The sequence below is a fragment of the Elgaria multicarinata genome, chromosome 7, assembly GCF_023053635.1.
Source record: "Elgaria multicarinata webbii isolate HBS135686 ecotype San Diego chromosome 7, rElgMul1.1.pri, whole genome shotgun sequence".
Taxonomy (NCBI): domain Eukaryota; kingdom Metazoa; phylum Chordata; class Lepidosauria; order Squamata; family Anguidae; genus Elgaria; species Elgaria multicarinata.
In genome coordinates, this window is record NC_086177.1 from 81419934 (window position 1) to 81442866 (window position 22933).

Genomic DNA, 22933 nt, shown 5'->3' on the forward strand with positions numbered 1-22933 from the left:
GGGCCTTGATCTATTTAGCCTGCTGCAGGGACAAGCATCTTCCACCACTATGTTATGAGCAGGGTTATGATGGAAGCTGGATGGAGCTGACTCTGAACCACTAATAATTGCATGTACCTCCCTCCCATGTGCTTATGCATTCATCCATACTTAGCTCTCTGTCTGCTAAGCATCATGCTAGTTCATGCTAACATTAAAACTTTAATGTTAGTCAGCATGACTTTATTTTATCCATAGTACTATATATCAACATTGCTTGCTGTGATAGTTTGATTGCAGGAAGAAGATGCTTTGCCAATGCTGCAGAGTAGATTACAAAAAAATCTACTTACTTTGAACAAGTCAACTTTATTGACAATGGCAAAGTTCACATCAATTGCAATGGCTAGCTGCATTTTTCCAGGCATCTGCTCCAGCAACTCGGATTCATCTGCGAGACGGAATGATAAAACAGGACAACATACTTTTAAAAAAGCTGGTGTTACACTGAAGATGGTTACCCCCACCCAACCAAATAATTAAAAGTAACTACAAGGAAAATGCTAGAAAAATACTTCTAGTAACAAATTTAAAAATAACATTCCAAAATAAAATATCCAAAATTCATAGCGCCATAAAAACTTCATTTGGCCCATTCAAAAGTCACAAAATACTGTGCAAGCCCTAGAGTAGGGTGACCAACTGTCAGGATTTCCCCGGATTTGTCCTGGTTTTTGTTCTTTCCATGGTGTCAGGGGGGATTTTCTATAATTTTCAATAATGTCCTGGAATGACACACCTTCCTCTTTAAGGCTGCCATTAGCATGGCAGGAGGGAATGACATGCTTTCTTGAGGCACATCATTCCCCCATCCCGAGCTCCAATTGAGGTCTTAAAGGGGAAAGTGGGTCATTCATGGACATTATAGAAAAGGCCCCCATTGGAGTGGATGGTGGTGGTGCAGAATGAAATCCTTTCCCCTCCTCCACTCCAATTGGTTTCTTTAAGGTGGTGGGGGAATAACGTACTTTCTGCAGGACTCAGAAAGCTGCTTCCCCCCCCACACACACTAGGTGTCCTCTTTTTTGGTTTCCCAAATATGGTCACCCTACCCTAGAGTGGTCCAGAACTTGTCATCAGACAAGATAGTAAACAAAGGAAAAAGGGATAACAAAGGCCCTTTCTACACCTAAGGATTCTCCCAGGCAAATGGAGGGGTCATCCCTGCCTGCCTCGGGATCCCCTGTGTGTCATTTGGATGCACAGGGATGATCCTGAGATATAGGCCTGGTGTAGACATGCCCCAATGTTACTAGACTTTGATGATAAGAGTTTCAGTTTACTTGACATATGGAGAGTGGTTTTTTTTTGTTTTTAACAGAGAGTTATTTAAATGCAATTAATTAGTAATAACTGCTGCCAATTCCCAGTCCATTTTCAAATAAATAAAATTATCTTGATGTTCCCAGTGAAAGTGGGGTGCGCTGTTTTCCATTATTCTGAATTTTACCCAGCATTCCTTGTGAATCCCACGTATACTCATACCACGTCCGAACACGATTCTGAACAATTCTTGGAATGGTATTATTGTTCATGTATGATACAGTGTTATCCATAGAGGCACGGTAGTAGTTCTGCCCTGCTGTAGCTGCTCCGATGACATCCCGCATCTGCAAATATCAGCCGTTATCATTACACTGCAGAAACGCAATACTCAATTTTCAATGTTTCCCCCTGCATTTAGGTGGTATAATAATAATAATAATAATTTTATTTCTCACCCGCCTCTCCCTTTTGATCGAGGTGGGGAACAACAGTAAACGATAAAATACATAAAACTGAATTAAAACATAATATACATTGTTAAAACATCCTAAAAACATGCTAAATGTACTGGCTGCTGGAACCCGTGAAGCTAATACAGGCCGTGCAGCTCTCGTTTATACTCGTTCTTAAATTATGAGGATAGTGGTGAAATTTGTTTGTATTGGCTGGTTGAGGTTTTTTTTTTAATGCTGCTACACCTCTGAATATATTGTTAGGTGCTTTTTGTTCCAATGGTGGAAAAGCAGGATATAAAATAAATAGGACACAGCTGCCTAATAGATGGCTTGTCCATCTAGCCCAGGATTGTTTACACTGAGTGGCAGAGCTTATTTATTTATTTATTTATTTATTTATTTATTTATATTATTCTATTTATATCCCACCTTCCCCCGCCTTTTTGTAAGGAACCCAAAGCAACTTACAGGGCCCTTCTCCTCTCTTTTCTAACCTCACAACAACCCTGTTAGGTAGGTTTGGTTGAGAGCCAGTGACTGGCCCAAAGTCACCAAGTGAGCTTCATGGCCAAGTGGGGACTAGAACCTGGGTCTCCCGTGTCCCAGGCCAACACTCTAACCTCTATACCACACTGGCTCTATTACTTAGTACCCAATCCTCTTAAGGGGAAATGCCAGGGACTTAACCTTGCAACCTTCTGCACGCATTGTATGTGCACTGCCACGAAGCTATGGACAAATGGATAGGCAAAAAGAAAGAGAACAAAATGAAGAATTATACCTCAATGCGCAACACACGTTTACTTACAAGGAAGTCCCACCAATTTCAAAGGCATGTACTAAGCTCTCCCTTTCCACCAAGAACTATGGTTCCCTTTCTTTGCAATTCCTAAGGTTTTTCTAGATTTGCCACTACACTTTCCTGTTGTCAACATACTTTTCTTGCACATTGCTGAAAGCTCATACAACAGGAGAAAAACCTGAAAGGGCAAAGATAAACTGAACATTATATAATGTTGTATTTCATGAAAGTACTCCTTTTTAATTATTTTTTATTTTATACAATGTAGGGTGCTACTCAAGTAAAACATCAAAAAATTAAAATGGGCCCTTTGAGCCTATATCCTCAAAGGAAATGAATCCAAATTTGCTGTTTGTATGTCTTAAAGCACAGCATAATTTAAAACATGCATGTTTTCAGAAATTATACTGAAAATTCATTTATTAAAAAGATAATTTTCAGGTCCCACTTAGGGCAGAAAAAAGAGAGGAATATTTGTAGCATTAAAATTATATTGGATAATAAATTACAATTTAATTTTAATTAGTTCTCATATCACGGAGACCTAAAGTCTTTTATCGTTAAAATTATATTTTAAAAATGAGCAGAGCAACCTTGTTGTCACATTTCTGCTGGGGATGAGGAGTTGGAATCTGCTGTCATTATAGTTGCAGAACATCTGTAGCATCTAAACTATTGTGAAAGAGAAAAAGTATGGTTGCAGAAGGGACTGCCATCTTTTGTCACATTACAGAGGCTCAGTGTTTTTTTGAAAATTAAATGTACCTATAAAGGAGAACACTTGGAATCATGCACCTTTCTGATGTCTTCTTCTGAGCACACCTTATAGAGCAACTATGTCAAGGTAGTCGTGGTGGTGGGGATATTCCCTGGTGGAGGAACTGCCAGTTCCTAAATCCTGTTGGCTCACTTTATCTAGGACAGGAACGGCTTGTTCCATTTCCCGCCCCACCCGCCATGAACAGTTATTTCCTAATCCCCTTCCCCACCACTGCTTTGTTGACCACAATGATGGATAAATTAACTATCCCAGCTCCAAGGCATTTTCTGGCCAGTTGGGGGAGTATCAGAGGAAGAGATCCAAGGCTTCCCTTCATGTGTCCCTAACCCACCCCTTTTCAATGCTTACTGCTATCTGACCACCAATGCAGGGAAGGTCTCTGTCACTATAACAAGGAGGTCTCTAGTACAAGACTTCCCTCCCTGGATAGGGTCCTCAATAGCCTAGGGTCCTGGAATGCTCTCTATAAGACCAAAGGATTGTGACCTTAATAACAGAGAAGCTTCCACAGTGAGTGTCCTTCCCATGCTGCTCCAGTAATGTCAAAAGCATCAGCTCATGCAGAGATTTTCTATATGAGGCATTTATTGTGTACTCATGATTCCTTATTCACAGTTGTTTATGAGTTCTTTAGAAGATGTTGCGGTCTTCCAGTTTTGTTTCTGTTTTTTAAGAGCACTTTCCCAGCATTTTTTTTTAGAGCAGGGCAAATGGGTTATTATTTCTGAAAGCAAAAGAACTATGTGTGTATCTGCGCTATTCCACTATAGCACAGTGCCACCTAGGGGCTATGTCATGGGAAAACAGGAAAGGAAAAGCTGTTTGTGTGGAGCTTAGATTTCAGTTCTGCAGCAAAACTGAAGGTAGGTACAGCGATTAACAGCCTTGTGTAGAAAAGCTCACAGAAAAACCAATGATGTTAACACCTTCCCATCCTGGTATCATTATCTTTACTAGGGAAAGGACAAAGTGCATTTGCCAAGAATATGCTTTTCATATAGAAGATATTTGGTATCTCTGCTTAAAGGGTGTTGGGTACCAGAGCTGTGAAGGTTTTTCCCCCTGAGACCTTGGAGAGCATTGTCAGTGCCAGTAGATGGTGCTGGGCTACATGGACCTGACTCTCTACAAAGCAGAGAGTGATATAAAATATGCAAGGGTCGCTGAGGTACCCCCTCCTTGAAAAAGTGGAGGTAAAGAGAATCCAAACATATAAAATAAAGAACGTGCAATGATCTCATTAAAATTATATTTTAAAAATGAACATTCAAAGCCAGCTATCACATTTTGCCATTGATAGTTTTTATGCTCTATACCTTTTAAAGAAAGATATTGCTGAGGGCAGGTCTATATTTTATTAATATGTTTTTATTACAGAAAAAAACAATCTTAAACTCAAGGCTCTACTTAACAAATAATGTCTTTGTTTACCTGACCAATCAAGCTGGAGAATACGAAGACTCCCGAGAAAAAATTCAGAAGCTGAAAGATGATTTCAAACATGGTTACTGGTTCCGGAGTTCCACCAATAGTAATTAAAGTGCGAACTGCCCAATAGTAACACCTTAGATACCTATAGATATAAAACAATGATTGACATCATTATTTTCTCACAGATGCTTCTGTTCTCTGCCCTTTCTCTAGAACTGGGGCGGGGAACTGTTTTGGCCTCAGGGGCTGGATTGCCTCCTACGACAACCCCCAGAGGCCAGATGACACCAGGGGATGGAGTCTCCGCTTCCAAAACACAGGACCCTGATGTCATCAGACTCCTCTCTCTGCAAGGGGAAAGAGGCCGCACCTTTCCTTGTGCATGGAGAAAGGGATGCCTTTCCCTGCTCAGTGTTAGAGAAAGGCTGTCCCAGGCATCCCTGAACTGCCCATTCTGTGAGCATATGTGTGTGCGCATGCAAGTTGGATGCTTGCTTTGTGTGTGCATGCATATGTGTGCGTGCTCATGTGCAGTCCCTGCATCACCACGCCACCTGACAATGTATGTGGCCCTCAGGGCCAAGAAGGCAATGCATCCTTGGATTTAGTAGATCGAAAGATAAGCATGAATCCAGAGTGATAATAAATTCCGCTGAGTCGGAAGTGCAGGGAGCCTTCTGCTGCAATAGCCCGTCTCCCACAATCATTACGATGCCATCCAGGGCTGGCTCCAGGTTTTTGAGGGCCTTTGGGCAGCCCTCCCTTAATAGGCCCCTCAGTGTGTCAACCTGCTCATCACCAGTTCTGTCGCTCTTCCTCATCATTTCTACCACTTGCTTGCTTGACAGGCAGAGAGCCAGTGAGCAAATAGGTAGTGGGATCTACTGCTGCTGCTTCTCTCCACCACTGTTGTCTGGACCAAATGAGAGGCAGGTGTCTCTAGAAATCAGGAGCAGTAAGCCACATAGCAAACTGGATAGCTCCAAACTTATTTCTGTACAAACAAAGCTAACACAGTACTTGTCAATTCCAGTTCTCTGTAACAATGGAAAGTATGTCTGGCTCTCCAGCGGTCGCATCTTCAAATTTCCTCTCTTAAAATATGACAGACATATAAAACGGTTTATGAACACATCAGAAGGGATTATTGATTACTCTACTGAATTCCAAAGGAAATAGTTTAAGAATATAAGAACATAAGAAGAGCCCTGCTGGATCAGACCAAGGGTCCATCTGTTCACAGCTGTCTAAAAAGTTCATTTTACAGACAGCAGCAGATTGGCTCCCATTCTAAAAGTCTGGAAATGTCAAGTGTTAAGACTGGTGGTTCAGTGACCTGTCTCTGGTAATGGCAGATGTGTCAGTGGGCTACAGCTAAGGTGACATTCACACAGCTGTTATTTAGACCACTGAATAGGCTGTTTCAGGTCAGACAATCCTCTCAGAATAAACCCATGTTCGAAGGGTTGCCAAGTTGCTTCCAAAAGACTGACACTACATCTGTAACATTCCACAACATAGGGAATTCAGCAGCTGTGGTCTCTTGTGCATCCCCGTCCCCCTGGTCCCTTTACCCACCTCTCCCCTGCTTGCCATACAAGGCCCTTGAGCAACATACCTAAAATTATACCTGCTACATCAGGTGGCAAACAAGAGGACCTGCAGCCTCATGTACGAAGCTCCCACCCAGTGGGCTGCAACCGCTATTGTAAACAAAGCTAGGACAACACCACTAACGTTAGCTGGCATGCCGATTTCCCACCAATCTGTAGCTACAGCCTCTGCATGGTTGTTTTCCTATGCTAATGAGGGTGATGATTTTGCATTAAACTTATAATGCAAAGTAGAACACAGCTCTAGGTAAGAAAGCTGTTCTGTTTTAGATATTTATGCTCAGTAATTCTGAACAGGGCAGGGGGTTGTATGCCAGTGTGATCTAGGTTCGCCACAATTTTTCTTCACAAAGGCCCCATGGCTTAACAGGCAAACATTCAGTAGATGCAGTTTTTTCCATGACTGCATTGCCACCCTGTCTGGAAAAGCTGCACTTGTTACACTTCTGCATGCACTAGAAGTCTTAAAGTCGCAGTCTCTCTTTCAGGAAACAGAAGTGGCAACCAAACTGTATCCCAGTAGCTTGCAGCAAAAGAATCAATGGAAAGCTGCAATCTTTCCATTGCACAATAGTGCAATCTTAATCGTCACTATTGTTGGGGCAGGCAAGAGTCCTCAAAGGATCAACTCCAAAGTCAGCAACCATCATTCCAGTCATCATAGGCACTGGTGGGAGGACACAGAGGACATTAACTTTGCTTAGTAGTTCATTCCACAAAGAATGAATGCACATGGGATGGAGAGACAGCAGGCCCAGCTTCCACAAGCTCATTAGAACATGTGTAGGGGGAGTCCCTGCTCATACAAGTGTCCACATGAGGACTCCCTACATGTGTTGTAAAGAATGCACATAGATCAGGGAGGCCACGTACACATAGCCAAAGGAGTGGGAGGACTTCACCCCACCTCCCCACAAAAAAGAACACAGCATGGATAAAGTGTATCCATTTTTTGCATAAAGTGTATCCATGCTATTGTATATGTAGAGATATGAATATGCAAGTAATTCATATTATTTAAATATAATCCATTTCACCAGACCGGGGAAGGATATGACCCAATGACCTGCTCAGACCTGAGTGCTAACAGTGGATGGGCATCTCCAAGGTCCCTGCTGCTCTCCCTTCCTTTGGTACTTCCTCTTTACAACTGACAATCAATGCTTTGCACAGAGGACACCTTCCAACAGAGGACTGTCACCTAGCAGAGAGACAGAGACCCAATGCTACTTCACGCCCATAGATTTTCATTCTATTTAGAGTGAGTCACTGAACAGGGCTATGGCAGGGTCTAGTCAAGAGAAGATTCTCATTTTTGATGGTTTTAAATTTTGTATACTTTTTAATGTTCACTGTTTTTAACTTTTGTAAACTGCCCAGAGAGCTTCGGCTATGGGGCGGTATATAAATTTAATAAATAAATAAATAAATAAATATTAGTTGAAGCAGCAGAGGTAGGTTCATAGTCACGGAACATGTGAAGTAAGGCACCTATTTCCCTTGGGATTGTATCTATTACCTGGAAATAATTTTTCCTACATTTTGGAGTGGAAATCTGATGAAAACCACCAGCTACATATGTTGTTGCTAATAGGCTCCAGTCCTCCACTAAAACCACTAGGGTTTGGTCTTACATAGGATTATAGACGTAAGGTGGCCATGTGTCCTCTTTTACAGAGGACACCCTTCTACTTGACAGGCTAACAGAGGCTGTCCTTTATTTTTGAAGGTGTCCTCAATATTCAAGGACTGACCAGTCTAAGTCTGGTTTAAAGATAAAGAACCACCAGAAGAAAGAGCTGGGCCTTGAAGTTATCCATCAACAGCCCTTGGATAACAGACTGAGCAAAGGCACACAGGTCACCTGGTCACAATCTTCCACACCACATATGTAGTGTACTTCTATTTAAATTATAGTAATTATTTTTTCTAATATTTATTTTTTCTAATAATTATTTTCTAATTTAAAATCATTTATAATAAATTATTATTTTCTAATTTATAATCATTTATAATAAATATAAATTTCTAATTTATAAAAAATTATAATAATAATTTTTGCATATTTAGCATATGCAAAAAGATGCAAATATGTATCCTCTTTTTTGGTGATGCGTGACCTCTTTTTTGATAATTCACAAGTGGTCAGCCTAGCCAGGATGTATCTGGTCAAGAGGGCAGGGCTCCTGCAGCTTTAACTGTTGTGACGGAATTTCACCAGGTGCTGCATGCATACAAATGACATCTGCTGAAATTCCTTTTTCCATGCAACTATTAAAGATGCAGGAGCTCTGTCCTCCTTTTCATATGATCACCCCAATCCTGGCTGCAGTATAAACCCAAGTATATTCACCGGGAAGAAAATCCCATTGAATTGAATGGGGCTTACTTTTGAGCTAACATGTTTAAGATTGATCTGCTGTAATAGCTGGATTAACAGTATTGTTGTTGTTATTAATTTACCTGCAAACTCTTAAACACCCTTTTCCTAAAGCTGAACATTAGCAGACAAACTGTGATCTCAGCGGCTGCAATCCAGCAAGCCACTTTATGCCTGTTTCCTTGTGTTTCAAAGCAGTTTACGATGTGTGACATGAGGTGCAGCTGGAGAGGGTTTTCCTGTTTGGTTTGGAAGGGAAAGGAAGAGGGATCAGCTGCAAATATTTGCAAGCCTACCTATTCATTGGTTTAGAGATCTTGGCCCATGACTTGGATTTTTTCCCCTCGATGGAAAAAACCCAAACCTGGTCACTTTCATCAGTACATCCAAATACAGAGCTCCATCAGATGAGCATTTTATTGCACACTCGTTACTGGGCACTCATGGATTTTCGCAGGTCCCTCTCATGACTTTGTCTGCCTCCCGCATACCTCCAGCCCCTTCTAGCCTTCTTCATGCAACAACAACAACAAATCCCAGTAAGTCAGACTTATTTTTAAAGATGGAAGTTGCCACTATCTTCTGCTGTGTTCAGGAGAAGCAGTGGGATCAAAATGGCCCACTGAATGGGCCACGTGCACGTTGTTTACTTCCTCTATCGAAAAAGGAAATAATGAGGGATAAACACATGGGCGGAGAAGCAACGGTAAGCAAACATGATTTCCCTGTGTGATATACTGCAAAATATTTTCCCCTGCCCACTCACCTGCCCGCCACACACACAAACACGTTTTTTGTTTGCCAAATCTATAGCTATTAACTTGGCATTTCTTCCCCAGCCGCTTCAAACAACTATTTGCATCTCGCAGCGCCAGCTCCCACTGGAGATGTTGTTTTCTTTACAACATGTTTATAGATGCCCTTCACCATATGAAAGGAAGCGGCGGACCCTGTGAAGGCTCTTAAGGGAGTGAAACCGTCTGTTACGATCTGAAGGTTGGGTGGTGTGTTGTAATTGTACTCCTCTGACCCTTTCGAAGTGGCTGTTTTCTTATGCATGCAGTGTTTCTTTTGTGCATACCTAATCAGTAACTTTAATTTATGACCCTTGTGCTTTCTAAATGTTTAATTAAGTTAGTGATTAGAGCTGACTCATAAACCCATAAAAAGCCAAAGTTGTAAACTAATCACTCACTACACCTGCCTTCTACATAATTAGCATTGTTCATTGCCACCAATCAGCAGCAATGATGCTAAAAGTTCGCAGCGCAAGCACTTGTGAAGGTTTAGATTGCAATCAAGTCATGGGGGGGGGGCGCACAAAAGAACTTGCATGTTTCCTTTGCCATCATAAACCCATTTAGTGCTGCCAAGTCCTTCGTAGGTTGAGGCCCAGTAATAAAGGCATGCATTCAAGTGTAAGATGTACAACAGGTAGCCCGTGGTTCGAATGACTCTGTAAAAAAACAAACAACCCAAAATAAACAACGGTTTACAAAATGTCTGTGGGATATGCTTTTTGGTGCTTACTTTCTCTTAGGAGACCTTGATTTTGATCAATAGCAATACTAATGCTCTACTGTGACTTATAAATTATGTCTAGTATTGACAGAGTGGGAAAATCATCACATAATCTGTCTTCCCTTTCACCAATGGCCAAATGAATAATTGTCATATAATATTTATTTATTACATTTTTATACCGCCCAATAGCCAAAGCTCTCTGTGCGGTTCACAAATAAGTAGTACCACTGCATTATGCCAGGAATTAGAAATGTGGACATGAACATTTACTGTTCATTTCGATTTTTCCATCCAGCCTCTCCTTAAAGTTTAGGGCAGTTACCAACACGTCTCCATCACCCCCACAAGACCCTGGTGAGTTAGAGGCTGGGTTTGGATGACACGATAAGCAGCATTTGATTAGTTAGGCAATTGTCTGTTGCGTTTATTGTGTCGTCTGGCAGGAAGCAGACAACTGACGGTATACTATTTTCTTGAATTAAGCAACGGAGAAAAACAAAAGACTGCTCCATTGCTTATCCAGAGACCCGTTGCTTAGCGTGTCATGTGGTGAGCTCTGTTGTTTAACTTCACATATTGAGTGTGCTATTTCAGAAGCCCATAGAGTCCTCCAGCAGAAACGTCTGAAAGTGCCCCGGTTACTCTTCTACAGATAGCAGAACTTGCAGTGGCTGATGGGATAGCCCTGGGAGGAGGGAAAGCAGTGCAACGGCCAGCCAGAAGCACAATGGGAGTTTCAGCCGCAGGCCAACATGTCGTCTGGCAACATAACGTACTGTGAGTTGCCTATTCCCACCTCCATTGCTTAAAGTGTCATCTGAATGCGACCAGTGTCTTGCAATGTTCCCATTTTAGAGACAGCAACTGAAGTTGCAGAAAATCCTTTATCCAATGTGAGATACCCAAAATGCAGAAATACCTGTCAAGACTACATGATACTAGAGCACATGTACCACATACCTGTAGATGTATGCTTTATTCATGATTGCCTCTAACCGGTCATTGAATTCAAAGAATGTGAGATGCTAAACATAAATGAATAGTGAGGAAAACCACCTGTATCTTTATAGTAATTATATAATAATCTAACATGCATTTTTTGACATAAACTGCCTGGTTTCTATATTATAGCAAACTTTTAATTTTTGATTTAAAAACAATCACATTGCTAAACTTGCAACAACCACCCCCAACAACTACTTGACATTTCAAATATCACTTTTTTCTAGGGGCTGAGTTATGGAGGATACTTTTCTATTTAGCAGATCAGTGAACTTGATGAATTATGATGACAGCGATATTTTACTCAGTCAACCAAAGTTTCTTGCACATAGACAGTCAATGCTTTTTTCTTTTTTTGGCTTGGGTTATTTATTCATTTCTGTGCTTCCAAATTACTTGATTTTTAAAGTGAGGCAACAGTTTGGATAAATCACTTTTCTAAATTTTACAAATGAAGAGGGCTTGTTTAGACCATTAATTACAGATTAATTTAGACAAACTGATGCAGGAGCCAGAAAAACAAACAAAAACCAAAATAGAATAAGTTTTTTTCAAAAAATCGTACATGTTGGAAAGTAATTGTCCTACATCAATGATTTTCTACCTGCTCAAAAGTTATTGTTTTTTTTAAAATAGAATTTCGTAGCTAATCACTTATCCATGTCAAAATTTATAGATGTGCAGCACAATTCTATGTATGTCTACTCAGAAATGAATCCAACTCTGTTCAATGGGACTTACTCCCAAGTAACTATGCACAACATTGCAGCTTACATTGTAATTCTATGCTGGTTTATTTGGAAATAAGTTCCACTGTGTTCAAGAAGGCTTACGCCTTTGTATGTGTGTTCAGTCCACAGCCTAGATTTTATTTATTTATTTATAAAATATTTCTTGACCAACTTTCAGGGCAGCAGTTCTCCCAAGGCAGTATACAACAATAAAACATAATAAAAACGGATACAGTCTTAAAAACAGCAATAAAAACATGATTATAATCAACCATGGTTAAGGCCAGTGTCGAGTTGACTATTAGTCAAAGGTGTGTTTGATTGACACATCCCCCTTCTCTCCTCTCCAGTCCTCCCACTGGCATCCCATCAGGCATTGTGAGTTCTGACGGCCGGACTAGAGCAGCAGCCACTGCTTTGGTCACTCTTGCTAGGGGACTGAAAATAATCAACTGTGACTTAAAATAATCAACTGTGTGTGATGAAACAGTCAACGGTGCTCAACACACAACACAATAACCAACGGTTGTTCAAATAATCAATTCTGCACAGCGCTGGTTATTTGTGTTGGTTATTTTGGCTGAATAACCATTTGTGGTGTGAAAACGTCCCGGCAGACAGCACAATGACCAACCATTGACTATTTCACCCACCACTGACTATTTAATCTACCGTTGGTTATCGTGTCATCTGACCCCAGTCTATGTGTGACTGCATGTGAATATATATACGTGTGTATTCAGTTTCCCTTGTTCAATTAAGCACATATGATGTGCTGTATTGGTTTTTATTATGTGTTTTATTATTGTACACCACCTTGGAAGAACTCCTGCCGTGAAAGGCCATCTTGTGCTATCAATTTCCGCAGTTTAACTACGTGCCGCGTGAAGAAATACTGTCCTTAATTCCCCATCACTTAGATTCATGGGATGACCCTGGCTTCTAGTATTATGAGATCCACTATCTCCACACTATGCATAATGTTATGCACCTCTATCATGTTCCCTTTCTTCTAAGGGAATAAACCACATACACTGTAACCTTTTGTAATAGGGGAGATGCTCCAGCCACTTTATCATATAGGTTTCCTTTTCTGAACCTTTTCCAGTTCTGCAACACCATTTCTCAGGTGTGGTGATCAGAACATAGAGTTTTTAATTAAGGCATTATAATATTGAAAGTTTTATTTCTGATTCCTTTTCTAAGATTCCAAACATGGAATTTACCTTGTTCCTCCCACAACTGATTAGCACTATCACCAACAACCTAGGGTGGGGATGGATCTATTGCCACATATATAACTATACAGTTTTGCTATGTATGGATGGATTGGGCCATACTTAATGGCCCAATCCAGCAATACATAACACATGGTCTTTTCTCACATGTGGATGTTTCCATACATGGGTCTTTCTCAACAGGTAAGGATAAATATAGCTTTTAGACTGAAATCCTAAAGATACTAGAGAGTAAGCCCCATGAACACAGTGGGATTGCATTTATTTATCCATTTGCTAGTAAATAACTCTGGAATACCAATTACATTATCAACATTAGTTCATAAAATAAGTCATCTAGGAACCTGACTGACATTAGTATCCAGAGGTTTTTTCAGGGACAAGTTACATGTGATGTTAATATATAGCATGTAGCTGACCTACAATTTTTTAAAACCTCAATGTAATCACACAGAGTCCTGATCAGTACTGGGACCACTAGACATGGGTAAGGGATGTTTAAACCATCCTACTCAGTTGTTCCCCCCCTTAAATCCTCCATGCATGGGAGGTAAAAAAAAGAGATGGAAAGAAAAAACTCCATTGTCATCAATGGAGTGTTTTTCTCATCTTTCTTTAGCTGCTGGATAGGGAAGTGTGTAAATTTAGGGGAGGGGAATCATAGAATAGTAGAGTTGGAAGGGGCCTATAAAACCATTGAGTCCAACCCCTTGCTTAATGCAGGAAACCACCTTAAAGCATCCCTGACAGATGGCTGTCCAGCTGCCTCTTGAATGCCTCTAGTGTGGGAGAGCCCACAACCTCCCTAGGTAATTGGTTCCATTGCTGTACTGCTCTAACTGTCTGGATATTTTTTCTGATGTCCAGCTGGAATCTGGCTTCCTGTAACTTAAGCCCATTATTCTGTGTCTTGCACTCTGGGATGATTGAGAAGAGATCCTGGCCCTCCTTTGTGTGACAACCTTTCAAGTACTTGAAGAGTACTATCATGTCTCTCCTCGGTCTTCTCTTTCCCAAGTTAAACATGCCCAGTTCTTTCAGTCTCTCCTCATAGGGCTTTGTTTCCAGACCCCTGATCATCCACATTGGGTGATTAATCCTCCCCATCCAATGTACAGTGGTCATGAGGAAGATCAGGGGCCTACACGCTTACCCAGAGGTAAAAGAAAATGTGAGGACCAGCAGCATGACACATATTTAATGTAGTGTGAAGTTTAGCCCTCAGAAGCCACTTATTCCATACAGGAGTGGGAATAAAAACGTCATTTTCAAAGTATGAAATTTGTTATATGCAGCTGGAAGATGTTTCCTGTGCTGTGTATATTTGGAATGTGTGGAATCTTTAAGGGTTACATCCTTATAAGGCTGGCTAAAAATAATTGAAAATAAATAAATAAATATCAACTTCCCCTACTGCCTGCTTGTATGAATGAGCCACAATAAGTATTTATGTATATGATCCAATGGAGGCTGGTGTCTCCGATGTCAGTGGGGCACTGATTCCATTCTGTATTTCAGTCAGAACACTAAAGGAGCTCTCCAAGTTGCTTCATGAAGCACCTTGGAGAGCTCCTTTAGAGTTCTGACTGAAAGTTGGAGTGGATTCACTGCCCCACTGACATTGGAGACACCAGCCTCCACTGGTATTACCTATGCCCAAGGACTGAGTACGAAAGCAAATAATCTCATCTTACCTTTATCATTTTGTTTGCTCTGAATACTACGTTAAACCCAAATACAACGTACAAGACGTCAAACGGCATTACTGATAATAAATCAAGCTGTAAAAGAAAATAGTCCAGTTACGTTAAAATTAATGTGCTTAAAAACAGCTCAAGTTCAGACTGCCAAGTGCATGTGTACAATGAATGTTGTCATTTTGTGTGGTCCGCTTTGAGCACAATGTATTTGTGGGAAATACAGTAAATAAAGAAACTGACTAGGACCAACTTAGAAGCAAAGTAGGAAGAAATGGGAATTCTCATGTTTTCTCATTTCTGTGATACATATTCACATTTTACTAAGGCCAGCTGATGGTACTTGGAGGGTAGGTGCCTCCAGTTTATGATCCCAAATCTAGGCACTATCATCTTGCAACAAGCACTGCAAGATGATAGCGCTGTCCAAGTAGATAGTTAGAATAATTGATTTGTATCTCACCAAACACACCTCACTTAACACTTTTTTCACTTACCCGAAATTTTAATGTACTCCGGTAGAACTTCTTCATTTCTACTTTATCTGACTAAAGTTAGAAACAGAGAAACAACAACTGTTAGCTGAGCAAAAACCTCATCCCAACAATATATTGGTAATTATTTGACCTCTCCCTCCCCCAGGAGCCACTGAGATGATTTTTTTTACAGACCCAACTGGCCCAGGATGATGATGATGATGATGATTTATTGCATTTGTATACTGCCCCACAGCTGAAGCTCTCTGGGTGGTTCACATAAGATAAAAATACTTAAAAATATATACAAAGATCAAGAACCACAAAAACAAGCAAAGTACACATACATTATCAGCAATACACAAGTCACAACATTATTGGTATAGCATATAGAGCATTCTGCACTTCCAAAGCAAAGCAGTTCTCATCTCTACCTATCCAGATAATTGCTGAAGTCTGAGGCTTATATATCTATTTTGGATCAAGGGCTCAGGTACAAAACTTTGTTTTGGGCATCTTTTCATACATACAGCCAAAACTAAGTCCTAGGCGATGCCTCAATCCAGCTAACATGAGTTGTGACTAAGCCCCATGGAAAGCAATGCACTTAAGCTAGCCACAGCAAACTCTTTCTATCAGTTAGTTACAGTTTTAAAATGTGTTTAATGTCCAGTCTGACTTTTAACCATGGAACACAAAGGAGTGCATATAGGGGTCCCATGCAGGCTCTGATCCAAGCTCCAATAGTTTTATAACTGCTTAGTTTGAGCAAGATTGCTGCGTCATGTGCCTTTGGACCACACTGTGGGAAATTATTTGGACTAAGGCCTGTATAGTCATGGCACGTAAACTCTATCCATTTGGGACTGAGCAAATGGTTTAGATCAGGGCTGGGCAGAAAGTTGATTTACAAGAGTTTTGGAACTCACCTCCCAGATGTCCCTGCCAGCATGGCCAATGGTCAGGAATGCTGGGAGCTGAAGTCCAAATCATCTAGAGATCTATTTTTGGCCCACCTCCATTGTAGAGTACCTGGAAATCTAAACAAACATATTTTGGTTCACACTTAGTTACTTTAGCTATTACTAAGGAGCTCTTCAGATGTCATCCCAGAGGTGCGTGGGAACCACTGCAGTGTCACCTTCCCATGGTGTTCCAAAAGCACTAGACGTCTCACGCATCTGGTGATGCATCTATTCCTTGGTGTTCAGACAACACTGGCCTAGAAATGAGTGACATTGTGGACTTTTATGTGAACGTTGGAAGGAAACTAACTTAGAGCAAGTCAGCCCATTGGTCTCAGAATTGTCTATATCGACTGGCAGCAGTTCTCCAAAGCTTCAGACTGGTGTTTCCCAGCTGGGCCAGCACTACGTGGAGATGCTAAGGGATGAAACTGGGATCTTCTGCATTCAAAGTATGTACTCCACCACTAAGCTATGGCTCTTATTAATATGACATGGAGTGCATAAGCTACTGAACTGGGAAGGAACCCCAGAGAGGTTCACCTGGGACCTACATTATACTCTTTCTGATGCCAGGTGAAGACCTTTTTATTTTCCTAGTATCTACCATCCTAGGCTGGATCTACACTAGTCTTATAACGTTGCTAGTGTCCCTCTCTAACGTGGTTCTCTGTATCGGTTCTCTGTATCACGGGGCACACTAGCATTACTTACGTTTAGCTACAACGGTACTTCAAGGCACATTGTTCAACCCTTTCTGTTCTTCCTCTTCTCTGAGAGTAAGCAGAGCTGCTTGGTTTGCTCTGCCCACTTCCTGCCTTGTTCCTACCCAGCAATAGTCATAAGCACACACAAATTCCCTCCCAAAACATCTTAATACAAGTCCTTGGGAATAGCCTGAATGCATAGGAGCCAGCCACTTTGCTGAAGCTAAGATGGTCTGGGTCTGGTTTGGATGGGTGACCAAGTTGAAAAGTTTTAGCAGCAGCCCCAGCTGTTGAGATTATTTCAAACACACCATTTAAGCCCCGCTGGTCATGAGTTTTGGACTGGGAGCAGAGACCCTTGTTAATTTTCCTGCACGGAGCTACAGCGCTCCTTTGAGTGCTCCTCAGCTCCTTTGCAAAGAGGGGGGAAATGTTATAAAAAAATCATAAAAAATTGACTGATGACCCAATTTGATTAAAATTTGGTATTTGAATTACTGTGCCAATTTTGGTGTCTTTATCTATAAAGCTTACGCAGATGTAAGCATTTGTTTAAAATCCTGCTCCTGCGCCCACAGCAGCGGCTTGGGCGAATCTTTTGCAAAAGGAGCACAATTAAGGCAGGATGCATGGGAGTACTTCACAATAAAAGCAGATTCTAAGGTGGAAAACTTCTGAGTCCTTTGCATGCAATTGTCAGTGATTGCACAGTATAACGCTGGTGTGATTTATCTGCTGTAGCAGATAAGATAGCAAACGGGGCGAAGAAAGGAGAACAGGAAGTGGGCGGAGCAAACCCAGCAGCTCTGCTACTCTCAGAGAAGAGGAAGAGGAAAAGGAAAATTACCGGTATAAGGAGGCACATGAATCTGTAGCTGCACTGCAACTAAGAAATAGAACCAGTAAGTACAACTCATTTACAATGTTGGAGACCCAGGGTCACGTGACGCTGTGCGTCACAGAAACCCATTCAAAACGTTAGAATAACATCAGTGTAGATTCCCACCTAGTCTTTTAACTTGCTGATTTAAATCTATATTTTAAATCTCTACATTGCTGCCTGGTTTTATTCTAGTTGTACTTTTACATTGTGTTTTATATTTTGGTTTAAATTTTATACTTAAGTTGTATCTTATGGTTTTAATTTTTGTGAACCGCCCGGAGAGTTTCAGCTATTGGGTGGTATAGAAATGCAGTAAACAAATAAATAGATGTGCAGCTCTCACGCTGCTGAAATACTGTTGGAAAAGGGCTTTCTACAAAATAAAGAAGAAATATTAGGAAATAAGACTGAGAAGACGCCTATGTAGCTAGGTAGACATTTTTTTTAGAATATTTTAGGGGAAATTAAAATGTCAGGATTGTGGATGGGGAAATCTTCATTGTCCCTTGGGACCAGGATACCTGAGATACCAGGATACCTTCTCTCTTACCAACCTGACTGGTCATAAGAACATAAGTGCCATGTTGGATCAGACCAAGGGTCCATCTAGTCCAGCACTCTGTTCACACAGTGGCCAGCCAGCTGTTGACTAGGGACCAACAAAGCAGGAAATGGTGCAACAGCACCCTCCCATCCATGTTCCCCAGCAACTGGTGCACACAGGCTTACTGCCTCAGATACTGGAGGTAGCACATAACCATCAGGGCTAGTAGCCATTGATAGCCTTCTCTTCCAGGTCATTAGGGGGCATGCTCCTGGTGGCTCCATATGGACCTCTGGCCTGAATGAGTCCACCAGGAGAAGAGCCTTTAGTGTGGTAGTCCCTTCTCTTTGGAACTCCCTACCCCTGGAGGTGCCAGTGAGGTGCCATCACTGTGCTGCTTCTGGTGCCTCCTGAAAACAACTCTTTCCCAGGAAGCATTCCTTAATTGACCAGCCACCATTTTTATTGGTACTTTTTTTAAATTGAACAATTTTAGTTTGCTGTCTTAATCTTTATCTTTTTACTATTTTGTTCCTGTGTTCATTAGTCTGGAATCTATTTTAGATATGAAGTGGTATATAAATATTGTAAATAAATAAATAAATAAATAATAATAATAATAATAAATATTATTCAAAATGCAACATCATCATCATCTCCATTCCTATAGAATTGTTGTAATATTTTTTTATTTAAGTATAGTAACGCAGAGACCACTCAGTCTAGAGAGGAGGAGAAGGGCTCTACAGCAGAAACGCTACACATGTAGATAAACAGGTCTTTGGAAGCCGGATGGATGTGCTCTCATTAGCATTAGAACTGTCAACATTGCATTCATTAAGAGTGATTACATGATTATTTTTAAATGACTCTCTATGGGAACTGATGCTATTCCCTTACTAAAGGAAGTTCAACTGAAGTCTAAAAATAAATTTTTCTTAATACTTCTACCATTTGGCAGCACCCTGGCTTCCTAATTCATTTAAAAATAATTGCATGCATGGTTGGAGCTGCCCTGCCCTCTCTTCTGAAATTGAGCAGGAATCCACTTATGGGTAGGCAACCTTTGTTTGCACATCACTAGATCAGGGTTTGCATTGCACATTCACTTCATGACATTTTTTTCTCTTTATCTTTGAGTGGTTCTTGCTCCTAGTCAGAGAGGCAAACACAAACTGCACAGGGTTTGGACATTACAACAAATCACCATGGTGGATTGTCATGTCGTGTGGACCAGGTCATGGTCTATTTTGTCCACACATAACCCATGCTCACCAGGTTTGCATGACACAACAATCCCTGAGCAGGGATCGCATATACAAACTGGTGCCCATGGGCCTCACAGGCCATCATGGATTAAGTAACCCACATGAGCTGTAGTGTGTCATCTGAACCTGGTCAGTGAAGACTATTAAACATTAACCATCTTGGGAAGCACTCTGGTGCAATGAGATTACTACACTACAGGGGCTCTCTCATTTTATCTCTTACCTCCCACCTTCCTTTACTTACTATTATATCTCCACCTCTCACAAATTGCACTCGGGGCTGAAAGATCAACAGATCACAGATGTAGCAGATATCGCATAAGATGTCTATAACAATCCAGTATATCATATTACTTGAGGTCTGAAATGGGAATACTAATCGTAGTGGGATGAACCAGCAGTTCCAGTTATAAGCAACGGTAACCATGAACAACCACCATATATAGCGATGATCTGGAAAATAAAATATGTACATTGTTCTTGAAGCTCCTCTTCTTGTCTGTGACTTGTGAATGCCCTGTTCTACATATATAAAGAAAACATCCAAGAAAAATTTAATAAATTGAGATGTTTAATTGTACCTTGAGAGCTAACTCTCACATTACATTTTGGCTAGCCTGACAGTGGGTCCCATTTTTCAGATTTATTTGTTGTATTTCTATACCACCTTTCTGAAGCCATCCTGAAGTGGTCTACAAACATTTCAGAAAATAAAAACCACAATAAAATAAAAGCATTAAAAACAAACTACAAAGCGAAATTAAAAAGAGGTGTCTAGGCCTCCTTCCTGAATGCAGAGAGAGTGGGGTCAAGTTGCAACTCCAAAGGGAATGTGTTCTGGAGTTTGGGAGCAACATAGGGTTAAGCCTGCAATTGAAGATGTCTTCAGAAGGGACCCTCCAGCTAATGTTCATAATCAAGCAGATTCATAACGAGCCAGGCCTTAAGCTGTTTAGAGCTTTAAAGGCTGAAATAACTCCTTCAATTGAGCCCAGAAAACAACGGGCAGCCAGTGCAGATCTTTCAGTACTGGGCTGATGTGACCACAGTACTGTGCACTGGTCAACAGGCACCAATTGGGTGCAGAGGTGTGTCAAGGCCTGAAGGTCTTTAGAATGGAGCTAAAGGTGAGTGAAAGATGGAGAATGTTTAAATCTACTGGACTAATTTTGATGGTTGAGTTGGCGTTATAGGGTAGTATTCAACAGGGGCTGTACACCCTGCTGGGTGGCTGTGATATAATGCTTCCGGGGGCTAGGGCCATGTGAGGGGAAATGCTGGTTTCTGGAAGGGGTGTGACCTGCCCCTTCCAGAAACCAGCATTTTTGCTTTTGTGGGGGCTTGCCGCTAGAAGAGCTATATTTCAGCCATGTGCAGGAGGGGCTGCGTGCCCAGCCCCTATTGGAAACTACCCACAGAGTCTTCATTTTCGTACTCTGCGCAATAAATCACTAGTGCTAACAAAACCTACTGATTTGTACAGGAATAGCACTTCTCCTAAAGGATCCCTGAACCAAATCTACACCAAGCAGGATATAACACTTTGAAAGCGATTGAAAAGCGGTATATGGAATGCGTCAAGGGCACCAACTGTTGTCAATACTGTTACACACCATTATAAAGCAGTAGTGTAGATCAGCCTTTACAACCCCAGTAATGTCATCCTATCTGCAGCATCTCTTTCTGTGCAGAAGCATTCCGCTTACCTGTGTATGCATCTATACTTTCTGGTAGCTTCATTTTCTTCATGTATTCTTTCATGGGTGGTCTCTTGAATTTACAGCATAGCATGTCACAGTAATGCTCCTCCTGTTTAACTTCTTCTGGCTTCTTTTCTTCCTCCTTTTTCTCTTCCTTTTTCTCTTCCTTTTTTTCTTCTTTTGGTGGAGGAGGTGGGGCTTTCTTTTTGGGTGCTAGACAAGTTGAGAGAGAGAGAGAGAGACAGACAGACAGACAGACAGACAGAAAGACAGAGCATTGAATATGTTTCTCAAATACATCTCTGAATACATCTCCGAAGTTAGAGCATATTATATCATAGGAAGTTCACTCTTCTGTGATGTCTGTAACAATTGTCCACAAAATTAATGCTGCTTTAGGGAAGTGGTAAGAAGGATGGACGTTAACACTAATAACACTATTATGTATTTGCCAATGTCATCATATCATTAGGGTCAAATGTGAAAGATGAAATGTATTTATCCCCCTCTTCTGAGTAGTATCCATTATAACTACATTTATTGGATACAGTTTTAAAAAACAAACCAGGGTAATTGGTGAGAGACCAGGTCAACGATACACACATTGGCAGGAAAGTATAGTTCCAACATTTGGAATCCTATACAGATTTACCTGGGAGTAAGTCCCACAGAACTTAGTGGGATTATTACTGAGTAGATCTGTGTAGGATTGCACGTAAGACACTTTTGCCTTCTAAACTGGTGTGGAACACATTTATAATGAACACAGAAATCAAAGTTGGAGGCTGGAAAATGGTATCCCTTCTGGAATTAGTTGCCCAAAGGTTTTAGGATGCTTTTGAAAAGCAATGAGAGAGATTTCCCCTTTAAAGTTACCATGCCATTTGCTGCAGTCCAGCATTGGCAACTTGATGTACAAATATAATGGAGATGGGGACATTCTTATCCTAATTCCTAACTGCAGTGTTTTTCCCTTGCAGGTTAATGGAGAGATGAAACTGACTAGATGGTGTGGTAAACTGCTTGTACTTTAGTGAATTTCACTCATAAACTAGAGAAGACTGCAGGGCATTGCTGAGTGGACTATAAGTGGGCGGAAATTTTTCCTTTCACATACTTTCAAAAACACACACATTCTGACTGCTCTCATCATGGGGAGGAGGGAGTATCTTGTCATGGACACTAGCCAATAGGTGACTACAACAGTCACACCAAAATGTACACTCATGTTTATTGCATCAGTGCCAGCTGTGCTACTGGAGATTAGATCCACCTTTTCCCAGTTATCAGTGCCGGCTGATGTGCTACAGGCCTTGATCTGAAGACATCTTAAACCATGGTGGTTAAGCCTTAACCACCATGGTTTAAGGTGTCTTCTAAACAGGGCCACAGAAATCTACAAAACTACTTTGCCCACAAAGTGTGGAAAGA

At 41.0% G+C, this 22933-nt stretch overlaps 1 protein-coding gene across 1 annotated transcript in view; it reads right to left on the reverse strand.

Annotated features, from left to right (window-relative positions):
- CNGB3 (cyclic nucleotide gated channel subunit beta 3) overlaps window positions 1–22933 on the reverse strand; it is an 82418-nt gene that overhangs the window by 15804 nt on the left and 43681 nt on the right. Inside the window, exons 5-13 of the mRNA XM_063131312.1 lie at window positions 21509–21715; window positions 20047–20255; window positions 15457–15507; window positions 14957–15043; window positions 11252–11316; window positions 10101–10223; window positions 4775–4916; window positions 1490–1649; window positions 333–430 (exon numbers count right to left, since the gene is read on the reverse strand). Of these exons, the coding sequence (XP_062987382.1) occupies window positions 333–430; window positions 1490–1649; window positions 4775–4916; window positions 10101–10223; window positions 11252–11316; window positions 14957–15043; window positions 15457–15507; window positions 20047–20255; window positions 21509–21715 (1142 nt within the window). The remainder of the gene's footprint in view (window positions 1–332; window positions 431–1489; window positions 1650–4774; window positions 4917–10100; window positions 10224–11251; window positions 11317–14956; window positions 15044–15456; window positions 15508–20046; window positions 20256–21508; window positions 21716–22933) is intronic.